The sequence below is a fragment of the Cricetulus griseus genome, unplaced genomic scaffold, assembly GCF_003668045.3.
Source record: "Cricetulus griseus strain 17A/GY unplaced genomic scaffold, alternate assembly CriGri-PICRH-1.0 unplaced_scaffold_11, whole genome shotgun sequence".
Classification (NCBI taxonomy): domain Eukaryota; kingdom Metazoa; phylum Chordata; class Mammalia; order Rodentia; family Cricetidae; genus Cricetulus; species Cricetulus griseus.
Window position 1 is genome coordinate 337,539 of NW_023276820.1, and position 15,526 is coordinate 353,064.

The 15,526-nt window shown below is 38.2% G+C and overlaps 1 protein-coding gene across 1 annotated transcript; it reads left to right on the forward strand.

Annotated features, from left to right (window-relative positions):
- Positions 1-6,305: 6,305 nt before the first annotated feature.
- On the forward strand, positions 6,306-7,250 carry LOC113838480 (vomeronasal type-1 receptor 4-like). The gene has a single exon (XM_027434146.1). It carries the CDS (start codon positions 6,306-6,308, stop codon positions 7,248-7,250), a length of 945 nt encoding a protein of 314 aa, XP_027289947.1.
- Positions 7,251-15,526: the final 8,276 nt, after the last annotated feature.

Consider the following 15,526-nt stretch of genomic DNA (forward strand, 5'->3'; position numbering starts at 1 on the left):
ATGATGGAGTTGAAGATTATGTACATAATTAGACTGATCCTCACTAAATAAATAATACATAAAATAAAACTGTAAAATAAAATGAAAACTGAAACAATTAAAGAGTAATAGAGGGTATATACTCTAAGAATTAGATTAGAGTAGAACATTCCGGAAAGAACACATAAACAGGAATTATGCCATATATCAACAGATGACACTCCATGAAATTACAAAATTCCTGCTCAGCACAGCATTCTACCAATAGAGTGCTCAGAGAGCCCCCTGAAATTTGAGAACAACTTTCTCAGCTTTACTTCAGATAAAGAGTTGATAGTATTTACTAAGCATTGTAGAAACTAAATAACAAGGAAAGAAATTTGCCAAATATAAATGAGTTAATAAATGATTTTTTAAACAAGAAATACAAATGGCGAACAAACTTTTATCTTATTTTACTTTATCTGATTTTTCGAGACAAGGTTTGGAGCCTATTCTGGCACTTGCTCTGGAGACCAGGCTGGCCTGGAACTCACATAGATCTGCCAGCCTCTGCCTGACAAGTGCTGGGGTTAAAGGCATCGGCCACCAATACCAAGCAGCAATAAACATTTAAAATGTACTTTACATGATCCTTGTCGTGAAAATGAAAATATTTAATAAAATACTGGAAAGTTGAAACCAAGCAGACATCAAAAATATCACTCGCCCTGACCAAGCTGGTTTAACCCCAGATATGCCAGGTTGGTTCAATATATGCAAAATGGTCAATATAATCTACTGTATAAACAAAATGAAAGAAAAATAACCACACGATTATCTTGTTAGATGCTGTAGAAGCCTTCAACATAATCCAATACACCTTCATAATAAAGGTCTCAGACAGATCTGGGATGGAAGGATCAGACCTAAACATAATAAAGCCGATACATAGAGCCAACAACCAACATGAAACTAAATGGAGAAAAATTCATATTGATTCCAATAAAATCAGGAACAGGTCTAGGCTGTCCACTCTTGGCTTATCTATTCCATACAGTACTCAGAGTTCTAGCTGGAGCAATAAGACAACAGTAGGAGGAGGGCCTGGTCCTGGCCAAACATATAGTGCCAGACTATGTTGACTCCACACGGGAGCCCTTAGCAATGAGGGGGAGTGGACTGGGCTGTGCTTGGGGACAGGTGACAGGGGTGGTAGGTGGCAAGGGGTGTTGGGAGGAGGAGTGAGGGTAAGAACTGTGATTGGAATGCAAAATGAAATCAAAAAATTAAAAACAGAAAATTAAAATTTAGGTGATTTTATGAACACATGTCATAAGGAGTGGGTCAGTAAGAAAGGAAATAAGAGCAGATAAACAATTCTAGACTTGATTAAAACACATATTATGTATAAAACACTCAGATATTTTAAGTAATAAATGTTAAAAAAAAATTCTATAATTAAGAATGTTGGTTTGTTATGGGCATTGGTGGCACATGCCTTTAATCCCAGCACTTGGGAGGCAGAGGCAGGCGGATCTCTGTGAGTTCGAGGCCAGCCTGGTCTACAGAGTGAGTTCCAGGTTAGGCTCCAAAGCTACACAGAGAAACCCTGTCTCGAAAAACCAAAAAAAAAAAAAGAAAAGAAAAGAATGTTGGTTTGTGTTGGAAGAAGACAGTGAAGTGTGGAATCCAAAGGGGCAGAGGGACTTCTCTCATTTTTCCACGAAATCTGACCTCTAAGATTCTAGCACCTTCCACAGGAGACCAAGTCATCATTCCGGAATCATGAAAACTCAAGCCTCTCCCTAACACCTTATCCCACTGGATACACAAGGAACTCTAAAATATCTTTGCTAATTAACAACTAGAAATTTTGTTTATGGTCTAGTCTCTCACACCTAGTGCTGTCCTTGTCACTGAAGGTGAAATGAAAATTGCAGCTCTGGAGGGAGGTGAGGTCACAGAGTCACAGACCTCTACATCACCCTTGTTCTAACTCTCCCACACTGAGGCTTATTAATGACTCTGGATCTGCACGTTGAACCCACCAACCTGTGGAGACAAGAAGCCAGGTGAGTACAGTGTATTCCAGTCTGAGTGGTAAAATTAGAAAAAGAGAGAGGCCTGAGCAACTGTTTGTGTCTTGTATGGGATCTGGTGTAGAAACAGATCCATGGACTAGACAAAAAGCACAAGAATAAATTGCACAGCTAAGAGATGAGATAGACAGATCCAAGTTTTCCTAACCTTGTATCCATTTTATTTCTTAGTATAATATATGTTTTCCATGGATTATGAGTGTGAGTAAGACAAGGATAATTCAGCCCAAATCACTATCGGTTTAAGGTTTTTATTAATAAGTCAATGTGATAATTCACAACACCTTTCATATTGTGGAGACTATATCTTCAGTAATAATTATTTTGAGCTTATTTCACTATGGTTTCATGTCATAGAACACCGTAGACTGAAAATAAAAGTCACACACATCCCAGAGAAGAGCAGGCTGTGACTGTGATTGTGGAGTATAGAAGCAGTACCTCAATATCTAGTGAATGGCATTTATTGACATTGGAAGGCAGAGCCTTGTTCATGGTCCACCAGGGTTCTATCCCTTGGCTAAATACGCATTAACAATTAGCATGATCAATACTAACACTGGGCGGCATTTAATGCTCACACTGGACAAGATTATAGATTTTACATTCTTCTCATTGCATTATATCATTTTACATGCCTATTTCTGTGTGAATTCATTATACATTTCATTATGATATGGTTCTTAATGTGAGAATTAGCAAATATGACAGATGTGTTTTAAAAATCCTTTAATCACAGAACTTTTCTGGAAGAGAAGGCACATCTCTGTAAACTTGAGTTCAACATGGTCTATAGAGTGAGTATTGAGACAGTCAGAGATAGATATTGGTGTCCAGTTTTGTAAAACAATAATATCAGGAGGCAGAGGCAGTCGGAGTTTGAGTACAGCCTGGTCTCCAGAGTGACTGCCAGGATAGGCTCCATAGTTACATGGAGAAATCCTGTCTCAAAAAACCAAAAAAAAGAAAAGAAAAGAAAAAATAGTAAAGAAGAGTGTATAAATGCTGAATTTTTAAAAGAAATATTTTAGCAACTTAGTATGTATCACATGGTATTGGCTATTAATCACATATTAGTGTTTCCTTATATAAGTTGAACTGATTTAATGGTGTTAGTAATTCCTCTGTGTACCTAGCATATTCTTCATCCCCCAAATGTTAGCAATTCATATTTTTGGTGGCATCAAATATATCAGATTCATTCTGTAATTCTGAAACCAAACTGAAAGAAGAAATATTTTTTATGTCAGGTCAGAACATACTGAAAACAATGCCTCCAGATGCACTGGAATTTGAATTTACCTAAGAGATAATCCATCATGTAAATGTTAAAACTTACTTGTTACATATATATCATTACGTTTTGTTAATGTCTGTTTTCCCTGCATGTAAATATGAGCACTGTGAGAATTCAGTGCTTTCAGAGGCCAATAGATGATGACGAAAGCCCCTGAAACTGGAATTGCAGGCAGATGCAAGGCATCTGTTCCGGGGAACAAAATGGGATCACCTGCAGCACCAGCACATTTTTCCTCAGCACTGAGCGTCCTCTCTATTCACCACAAAAGAAAACTTTTTACTGCACAAGGCATACAATAGGATACCAAAAACATGAGCAGAAATCTAGTGAGGAACACAAACTACAAAGAAGGGTGTAGTATGCTGCAGATCTCCCATCATGGTTTTATAAGCACAGACTGAGATGACTGTGTTTCTGTAACACTTTCCTTGTAAAATTCTTTGCACTGTTCACTGTGACTCTAAGCAAATTTTGCTTTAAAGAGTCCCATGCCCTTGTGATTCTTACTTTAGTCCATTACACTGGAAATAATGGTATTGTCTAGATCCTACAGGTTTAAGAAGGTGAAAAACTGAGCTCATGGCAGTGACTCATAAATTGTCATTGCTGTTTTAGACTTACACCAGCCATATTTAAATCACAAAATTGTGCTTTCCATTATTCACTTACCACTTTATAGAATTTTAAAGTGAATGTTTTCATTTGAGAATGCAAGATGTCCATGGATCTAACCAGTGTGATCACACTCTACCTTCTGTGCAGAATCTATAACCAGTGTGATCACACTCTACATTAGTGCAGAATCCTACAATTGTAAAGGCAAAGGTCCATGTCCATTATCAGATTTTTCTTAGTGACCTCACTGATGAAGCATGAAAGTAGTTTCAGGCTGAAGTTGATGCTGGTACTGTTCTTCTGTTTAACATTGCTCTTACTTCCCTACAACAGATGCAGTAGGATCCCAAATACTTGGCAAGCAAGTGGAAAAATTCCTCTTGTTCATTGTCATTCAAGGAGTCTCCAACACCACAACAACTCTTACAATGAACCATCTTGTCATTAATTTAATTTCCTTCCACATATATGTGTCAGGGTAGGTGAACTGGCATGAATTTCCTAGCATGTTCCTGGCCTCTCAGCAAGGTAATGATGCAGGGTAGGTGGAACTTTTAACACTTTCCAGAGATACTGGGTTTTCATTTGTCTCCTGTTGAACACTGACTATCTTAAAAAGTGTTGTAGCTGATCCCTGCAATCCAGAAAATTGGACCAACCCCTTAACAAGCCAAGTGTAAACCAAACTTGAAGGCAGGGTCAAAGGGAATTGATACTGCCACACCTGAGGTAGGTGGCTAGATTCACTCAGAATAACCTGCTACCACTCAAAACCAGATTCAGTCCTTGAGTTGGTCCAACCCAACATCTACGGCATCTAGAACCTCATGCTTGAGCTTCTGAAGGGACTTGCCCTCTGGAAGAATACTTAGAGTATCTCCAAAACTTGTGGGCCTGCCACAGAATACCCCAGAGGAATTCCAGTGAGGCTCCAGCGATGATGGTTTACCAGAAACCAGAGGCTTTAACCAGACCAGTGGCTCAAGACAATGAACATTTGCTTAAAATATCTTCTCATAGAGGATCTTTTTAATCCTCTCATGGGTCCCATTCTAGTTTTCTGGGCTTGCCACACACTAACTCCCATATTAAAATTAAAAAGCTAAGAAACAACAACGACACAAGGTTTACTGTGAGCCTTCTCAGCTTGTATTTCCTCACAGAATAGAATACTTTCAATTTTCTGATATATCCATTCTCTAGGGTGTTTCTCCAGTGCACAAATAAGGGAAACTGCTATTATCTGGTACTTCCCAAGGTCACCAGTTTGTTTTAAATTCTTCATATTCCAACATAATTACACAAGCAGACTGTCATTACATGGCCAAATAGTGAGTGGAGCAATCGCACCCTTCCTGAGGCTTCTTGGTTCAGCCTGGTACTAATTCACACCTGCTTCTCCCTACATTTTCAGTGGAATCTCACCCTTATTAAGAGGGTTTAAACACATTCTCCTGAGGAAATAGAATAGAATATTGTGTCTTGAGATTCTTCTCCCAGTGCACTGATGGACTGTCTAATCCAGGGCCACATCCATCTCCCATTTACAAGTTAGAATTCTGATTGGTGACACATTATCCCAAACATAGTTTCAACAGAGAAAGTGAACATTCCTGCATTAGATATCATTCTTCAGATGGTGACATTAACCTTACGATTTCAGCTGACATATTTCTGTGGGCTATCATCCCATTGAATATCCAAAGTGCTTTAACAGCTGTAACCTAATTATGTACATATCTGTGTTTCTGTCTGTAATGTGACTTGCATAAAAGATAGATCTTAACATAAGATACATGCTGTTACTTAAACCATCATTTGAATGCATTTTATGCCTTTTATACAATTTTCATATGTAACTGTAGAAATATCATAAATAGTATAAGTTTTTCATTTATCAGATTTTAATGTAAATGAGATATACAATAAGAATTGGTAATTTTTTAGTTTGGTACAAATCACTGAAATTTTCTTCATATACAGCATGGTTAGAAACTGCTAGTTTATCATCGCAGTCTTGGACTATGCTTCCTGGTATTGCCTCTTGTACCAATTGCTTCCAACAGGCCAAATAAAATATCCCAAAATTTGACACACTCTATGATCTGATGAAGGCATATCAGCCATTTACATAGTCATGATAAGGCCTTTAGCCTTCTTAATGTCCATTTCATTGTAAGTTATAATTGAAACTATCATAAACTTGGAGAAATTTTTGTTATGTAGTCTAGAGTGGTTTGGCGATTTTGCCTCTCTGTAGACTTTGGGTTATTAACATTTTCATTCATTTTGACCAGAGAAATATCTTTGTCCATTATTTAAAGAGAATCATGCCCAATAACAGAATGTATTTCTGGACTCTGATCATCAAAATAATTTTCTTATCACTAACTACAGTAGGAATTCTTGGAAATTTCTCCGTGTTTCACTACTATCTGGTCTGCTATGGACACTGCAAATTAAAGACTGTAGATTTGATTCATGTGCACCTGATGGCATCCAACACCCTGATCATTCTCTCTAAAGGAGTGCCCAACACTATGGTATATTTTGGTTTGAAACACATTTTAAATGATATTCAATGCAGATTACTTTTGTACATTGAAAGAATTGGCCTCAGTGTGTCCATTGGCTCCACCTGCCTCTTGAGTGTCTTCCAGGCCATCACCATCAGTCAGAAGGAAACCTGTTGTAAGGATCAAAAATTCAAAGATGCTAAGTACATTGGCTGCTCCATTTCCCTTCTCTGGGTCTTGTACATATTGATACATTTCATTTTCTTTTTGAATTCACTTATCAAAAGGTCTAGTAACAATGTGACAGGAAAACAAGATTTTGGACACTGCTCTATTGCAGGACGGGATGGAATCAATGAATCACTCTATGCAGCATTGGTGGTGTGCCCTGAAATCTGCTTTTCATTGCTCATGGTCTGGTCTAGTGGCTCTATGATTGTCATTCTGTATAGACACAAGCAGAGGGTTCAGCACATCCATAGCACCCATGGTTCCAGCAGAATCTCCCCTGAGTCCAGAGCCACCCAGAACATCCTGGCACTGGTGTCTACCTTTCTGGCATTTTATACTGTCTCTGCTATCTTACAAGGCTGTGTGGCTCTTTTGTCTAATCCTAGTTGGTGGCTGGTGAACATCAATCACATCACTTCAATGTGTTTTCCTTGTTTTGGATCCTTTATTCTTATTAATCATTACTCCATGGTTTCAAGACTCAGTTTGGTCTGGATGAGGAATATAAACTCACTCATTCTTAAATAAATGGTATAGTTCCTGTGGTATCCACTTGTTTAGTCACCCATCTCCCTCACAAAGTCAGAACAGAATGTGAAGTAGGTAGTGCCCTGTCCTTTTACTATTAATGCAAATGTTACGTCTCAGAGTTTTGTCAGCTGGTTGACTTAGCTGTCCACATTAGCCTTTCCCAATGTATGAGGAAGATTTCACTCTTCAACTTTCAGCATCAAGGGTTCCCTTTGTCCAGCAGATGTACAAAAGAGCAAGCAAAAATGTTCTCAATCAAGATAAACTTTTCGGGCTTTCATTTGTCCAGGGCATGCTGAGTGTTGGTTACTTCACATAAATCATATTGGTCAAAATATCCATCAGAAAAGAAAGCTAATACAGTGGCTGGCCAGGAAGTTGTGCTTCAGGAGTCCCCTGTTTATTTACAACTGTTCTAGTCTTCAACAGTACCAGAAAATTTCTTCAATCTTAAATTCCTACATACCCTACTTTCAGATGCTATAGAGGCAATCATATTACCTTGCTCTAAGCTGGTACCAGCAGTCTTCAACATCTCCAAACAGAGCACATCGCGAGAACACTTATAGAAAAACTATTATGCATATCTTTTACCTCATGCAGAAATTGAGTGCAAATAAATGGTGGTTTCAATGTCATCTATATTTTTCTTTGCCAATATTTTTGAGAAATTTTGAATCTATGTTCATCATGGAGATTAGAATGTAAATTACTGTTTTTAATTTTGTTTTGTTATCTGGTTTGGCAGCAGTGTAATGTGGATTTCATTAATAAAGTTTGGAACATATTTGGCATATACATTATGGAAATCAGTTTTCAGGGATCTCAAAGCAATAAATAGAGCTTATATATTTCCTAACTTTTACACTCAAGGGAATATATTCAGAAACCTCCATTTATTTCCATAGGTATTTCTGCCCATCCATGTTATTGCTACTCTAGTTACATACAAAATGAGCCCACATTTATATCCATGAATATAGAAATCTATAATAGAATTTGTGCTTACATATGAAATTGTATACTATTAAAATATTGTTAGACATGAAATCACAAAATTGTAGAATAATTGATGATCTTATAATGAATAAGATTAAACCAGGTATTACAAACTCAGAAAACAAATCACATGTTCTCTTCGTATATGGTATGAACCTACATATGTGTGTAGGTGAGTGTAACTTTACTATCAGGTTTCCAAATGAGACAAGGAAAAATAATGTTAGGTAATAGTAGGCAAATTAATTCATGATCTATGGAAGAAGATATCAAGATAATTATTTTTTCTATTTTTAACTCATCCATTTTTTCATCCTGTGGTAGATAAGGGCACGAAATGTAATTGGTAGAAACATTATGAAAACATGAAGAATGCTCCATGACTTCATCTTAGCTCTCTGAAGTATATAGAACTAAATTGAAATAAACTGAATTTGGAGCTGGCCAAGTTTTCTTTTCTTTTCTCAATTTTTTAGTTCAATTAGAAACAAAATTATTTTATATGTCAATCCCAGTTCCCTCTCCCTCCCTCCTCCCATGGAACCCACTAAATCCCTACCCATCCCATACACTTTCTGCTCACTAGGGAGGGTGAGGCCTTCTATAAGGAGGTTCTTCAGAGTCTGTCACATCATTTTGCATAGTGCCTAAGCCTGCCCCCTTGTATCTAGTCTCGGGGATATCCCTCTCTGTGGAATGGCCTCCCAAAGTCCATTCCTGTGCAATGGATAAGTACTGATCTACTACAAGAGGCCTCATAGATTTCTGAGGCCTCCTCACTGATACCACATTCATGGGGCCTGGATCAATCCAATGCTGGTTTCCCAGCTATTAGTCTGGGGACCAAGAACTCCCCCCTTTTCATTCCCTTTTTTCAGGTCAGCATTTTCTTTGGATTTAACCAACCTGTTCTTGACCCCTTTGCTCATCACTTCTTGTCTACAACTGGATTCCAGTTCAGTTCATTATTTAGCTGTGGGTGTCTACTTCTACTTCCATCAGCTGCTTGATGAAGGCTCTAGGATGGGATATAAGTCACTCATGAATCTCATTATCAGGGGAGGACATTTAAGGTTGCCTCTCCTCTGTTGCTTAGATTGTTAGTTGGTGTCATCCTTGTGGATCTCTAGACATTTCCCTAGCACCTGATTTCTCTTTAAACCTATAGTGTCTCCTCTATCATGGTATCTCTTATATTGCTCTTTCTCTATTCTTCATCCAACTCAACCTTCCTGCTCCCTCATGTCTTCTTCACCCCTGCTCTTCTCCCCTTCTCTTTCTCCTGGATCCATCATCCCTCCCACATGGTTCAATTTGCTCTGGAGATCTGGTCCCTTTCCCCTTCTCAGGGGACCATGTATGTCTCTCTTAGGGTCCTCCTTGTTTCCTAGCTTCCTAGCCAGCTGTGGTGGTTTATCCAGTAAAATTTGCTGAAGGAAGCAGAGGCAAATAAGAAATATATATATATATATATCTTCTCTTATTTATGTATGGTATTCATATGGGTTTTAAAAATGTTATGTATCATTAAATAGATTGTAGTCACCTATAATACTCAAAACTTATAGTTGGGTTAGTTGGGTTTCCTAGATATACAGAGATATATTTGAGATGTATAGTTGTCAAACCTTTCAAAGACCGTCAGAATATGGCACTTAAAATGTTTTAGGGTTTTTCATGACAGACACAACTGCGCCTGGCAACACCAATTACTTCTGAGAGGAAGTGGGCATGGAAGAAAGTCGTTATGAATTTTGCCTTCAACATGGCAAGATGAGCCATTTGGGCAAGAAACTGCTCTTGCCTGGATTGTTTGACAGTGTGCTATATGAACTGGACTTGCAGGACCCACAGGAAAGTGACTGCAGAACTTGATGGGACAACCTGAAAAGTTCCTGCTTCATGGGAGCGCCTGCCAGACAATCTGCAGGACAGAGAAAAATCACAGACAATCTGCCAATACAGGCAGACAGTTTTCAATTTCCAGCTTCACTGAAAGTCTGCAAAACACAAATGGCCTTTGCCTGAAGATGGATGCACTAGCATTAGAGAGGAACTTCCGGTGACTGTCCAGGCAGTGAGATGTCTCTGTCAGTTTTGAGTTTATTCATTATTATTCTGATGCGTTTGATGGAGTTGAAGATTATGTACATAATTAGACTGATCCTCATTAAATAAATAATACATAAAATAAAACTGTAAAATAAAATGAAAACTGAAACAATTAAAGAGTAATAGAGGGCATATACTCTAAGATTTAGATTAGAGTAGAACATTCCGGAAAGAACACAAAAACAGGAATTATGCTATATATCAACAGATGACACTCCATGAAAGTAGTTTCTGCTCAGACAGCATTCTACCAGTAGAGTGCTCAGAGAGCCCCTTAAATTTGAAAACAACTTTCTCAGCTTTACTTCAGATAAAGAGCTGATAGTCAGTATTTACTAAGCATTGTAGAAACTAAATAACAAGGAAAGAAATTTGCCAAATATAAATGAGTTAATGAAATAATTTTTTTAAACAAGAAATAAAAAAGCCAACAAATTTTTATTTTATTTTATATTTATTTGATTTTTCGAGACAAGGTTTCTCTGGGTACTTTAGAGCCTATTCTGACACTTGCTCTGGAGATCAGGCTGGCCTGGAACTCACATAGATCTGCCAGCCTCTGCCTGACAAGTGCTGGGGTTAAAGGCATGTGCCACCAATCCCTGGCACCAATAAACATTTAAAATGTACTTTACATGATCCTTGTCATGAAAATGAAAATATTCAATAAAATACTGGAAAGTTGAAACCAAGCACACATCAAAAATATCACTCGCCCCGACCAAGCTGGTTTAACCCCAGAGATGCCAGTTTGGTTCAATGTATGGAAAATGGTCAATGTAATCTACTATATAAACAAACTGAAAGAAAAATAACCACACGATTATCTTGTTAGATGCTGTAGAAGCCTTCAACATAATCCAATACACCTTCATAATAAAGGTCTCAGACAGATCTGGGATGGAGGGATCAGACCTAAACATAATAAAGCCAATATATAGAGCCAACAACCAACATGAAACTAAATGGAGAAAAACTCATGTTGATTCCAATATAATCAGGAACAGGTCTAGGCTGTCCACTCTCGGCTTATCTATTCCATACAATAATAGAGTTCTAGCTGGAGCAATAAGACAACAGTAGGAGGAGGGCCTGGTCCTGGCCGCCCATATGTTGGCCAGACTATGTTGACTCCACACGGGAGCCCTTAGCAATGAGGGGGAGTGGACTGGGCTGTGCTTGGGGACAGGTGACAGGAGTGGGAGGAGGCAAGTGGTGTTAAGAGGAGGGTTGAGATGGAGAACTCTGATTGGAATGTAAAATGAAATCAAAAAATAAAAATAAAAAACAGAAAATTAAAATTTAGGTTATTTTATGAACACATGTCATAAGGAGTGGGTCAATAAGAAAGGAAATGAGAGCAGATAATCAATTCCAGGCTTGATTAAAACACATATGCATGTATAAAACACTCAGATATTTTAAGTAATAAATGTTAAAAAAATTCTATAATTCAGAATGTTGGTTTGTGCCGGGCATTGGTGGCACATGCCTTTAATCCCAGCACTCGGGAAGCAGAGGCAGGCGATCTCTGTGAGTTCGAGGCCAGCCTGCTCTCCAGAACAAGTGCCAGAATAGGCTCCAAAGCTACAAAGAGAAACACTGTCTCCAAAAATAAAAAAAAAGAATGTTGCTTTGTGTTGGAATAAGTCAGTGAAGTGTGGAATCCAAAAGGGCAGAGGGACTTCTCTCACTTTCAGAGGAATCTGACCTCTAAGATTCTATCACCTTCCACAGGAGACCCAGTCACCATTCAGGGATCATGAAAACTCAACGCCTCTCCCTAACACCTTATGCCAAGGATACACAAGGAACTCTAAAATATCTTTGCTAATTAACAACTAAAAACTTTATTTATTGTCTAGCCTCTCACACCTGGTGCTGTCCTTGTCACTGAAGGTGAAATGAAAATTGCAGTTCTGGAGGGAGGTGAGGTCACAGAGTCACAGAACTCTACATCACCCTTGTTCTAACTCTCCCACACTGAGGCTTATTAATGACTCTGGATCTGCACATTGAACCCACCAACCTGCGGAGACAAGAAGCCAGGTGAGTACTGAGTATTTCAGTCTGGGAGGTAAAATTAGAAAAAGAGAGGCCTGAGCAACTGTTTGTGTCTTGTATGGGTTCTTGTGTAGAAACAAATAGATGGACTAGACAAAATGCACAAGAATAAATGGCACAGCTAAGAGATGAGCTAGACAAACCCAAGTTTTCCTACCTTGTATCCATTTTATTTCTTAGTATAATATATGTTTTCCATGGATTGTGAGTGTGAGTAAGACAAGGATAATTCAGCTCAAATCACTATCGGTTTAAGGTTTTATTAAAAAGTCAATGTGATAATTCACAACACCTTTCATATTGTGTAGACTATATCTTCATTCTTAATTATTTTGAGCTTATTTCACTATGGTTTCATGTCATAGAAAACAGTAGACTGAAAATATAAGTCACACACATCCCAGAGAAGAGCAGGCTGTGACTGTGATTGTGGAGTATAGAAGCAGTACCTGAATATCTAGTGAATGGCATTTATTGATATTGGAAGGCAGAGCCTTGTTCATGATTGACCAGGGTTCTATCCCTTGGCTAAATATGCTTTAACACTTAGCATGATCAATACTAACACTGGGCGGCATTTAATGCTCACAGCGGACAAGTGTAGAGATTTTACATTCTTCTCATTGCATATCATTTTACATGCCTATTTCTGTGTGAATTCATTATACATTTCATTCCCATGTGGTTCTTAATGTAAGAATTAGCAAATATGACAGATGTGTTTTAAAAATCCTTTAATCACAGAACTTTTCTGGAAGAGAAGGCATATCTCGGTAAACTTGAATTCAACATGGTCTATGTAGTGAGTATTGAGACAGTCAGAGGTAGATACTGGTGTCCAGTTGTGTAAAACCATAATATCAGGAGGCAAAGGCAGTCAGGTCTCTGTGAGTTTGAGTGCAGCCTGGTCTCCAGAGTGACTGTCACGATAGGCTCCATAGCTACACGGAAAAATCCTATCTCAAAAAACAAAACAAAAAAAGAAAAAACAGAAAAATAGTAAAGAAGAGTGCATAAATGCTGAATTTTAAAAGAAATATTTTAGCAACTTAGTATACATCACATGGTATTAGCTATTAATCACATATTAGTGTTTCCTTTTATAAGTTGAACAGATTTAATGGTGTTAGTAATTCCTCTGTGTACCTAGCATATTCTTCATCCCCGAAATGTTAGCAATTCATATTTTTGGTGGCATTATATATATATATATATATATACAGATCCATTCTGTAATTCTGAAACCAAACTGAAAGAAGAAATATTTTTTTATGTCAGGTCAGACCATACTGAAAACAATGCATCCAGATGCACTGGTATTTTAATTTACCTAAGAGATAATCCATCATTTAAATGTTAAAACTTACTTGTTTCATATATTTCTTTACTTTGTGTTAATGTCTGTTTTCCCTGCATGTAAATATGAGCACTGTGAGAATTCAGTGCTTTCAGAGGCCAATAGATGATGACGAATGCCCCTGAAACTGGAATTGCAGGCAGATATAAGGCACCCTATGGGTTCTGGGGAACAAAATGGGATCCCCTGCAGCACCAGCACATTTTTTCTCAGCACTGAGCGTCCTCTCTATTCACCACAAAAGAAAACTTCTTACTGCACAAGGCATAAAATAGATTACCAAAAACATGAGCAGAAATCAAGTGAGGAACACAAACTACAAAGAAGGGTGTAGTATGCTGCAGATCTCCCATCATGGTTTTATAAGCATAGACTGAGGTGACTGTGTTTCTGTAACACTTTCCTTGTACAATTCTTTGCACTGTTCACTGAGACTCTAACCAAATTTTGCTTTAAAGAGTCCCATGCCCTTGTATTCTTGCTTTAGTCCATTACACTGGAAATACTGGTATTGACTAGACCCTACAGGTTTAAGAAGGTGAAAACCTGAGCTCATGGCAGTGACTCATAAATTGTCATGGCTGTTTTACACTTACACCAGCCATATTTAAATCACAAAATTGGAATTTCCATTATTCACTTACCACTTTATAGAATTTTAGGAAGTGAATGTTTTCATGTGAGAATGCAAGATGTCCATGGATCTAAGCAGTGTGATCACACTCTACCTTCTGTGCAGAATCCTGTAACCAGTGTGAACACACTCTAACTTCTGTGCAGAATCCTACAATTCTAAAGACAAAGGTCCATGTCCATTATCAGATTTTTCTTAGTGACCTCACTGATGAAACATGAAAGTAGTTTCATACTGTAGTTAATGCTGCTACCTGTTTCCTTTGTTTCACATTGCTCTTACTTCCCTACAACGGATGCAGTAGGATCCCAAATACTTGGCAAGGGAGTAGAATAAATTCCTCTTCTTCATTGTCATTCAAGGATTCTCCAACACCACAACAGCTCTTACAATGAACAATCTTATCAATATGTAATTTCCTTCTACACATATGTGTCAGGGTAGGTGAACTGGCATGAATTTCCTAGAATGTTCCTGGCCTCTCAACAAGGTAATGATCCTAGGTAGGTGGAACTTTAACACTTTCCAGAGACAGTGAGTTTTCATTTGTCTCCTGTTGAACACTGACAATCTTAAAAAGTGTTGTAGCTGATCGCTGCACTCCAGAAAGATGGTCCAACCCCTTAACAAGCCAAGTGTAAACCAATCTTGAAGGCAAGTGCAAGGGGAGTTGATACTGCCGCACCTGAGGTAGGTGGCTAGATTCACTCAGAAAAACCTGCTACCACTCAAACCCAGATTCAGTCCTTGAGTTGGTCCAACCCAACATCTACGGCATCTAGAACCTCATGCTTGAGCTTCTGAAGGGACTTGTCCTCTGCAACAATACTTAGAGTATCTCCAAGACTTGTGCAACTGCCACAGAATACCCCAGAGGAATTCCAGTGAGGATCCAGCGATAATGGTTTACCAGAAACCAGAGGCTTTAACCAGACCAGTGGCTCAAGACAATGAATATTTGCTTAAAATATCTTCTCATAGAGGATCTTTTTAATCCTCTTATGGGTCTCATTCTAGTTTTCTGGGCTTGCCGCACACTAACTCCCACATTAAAATTTAAAAGCTAAGAAACAACAATGACACAAGGTTTACTGTGATCCTTCTCAG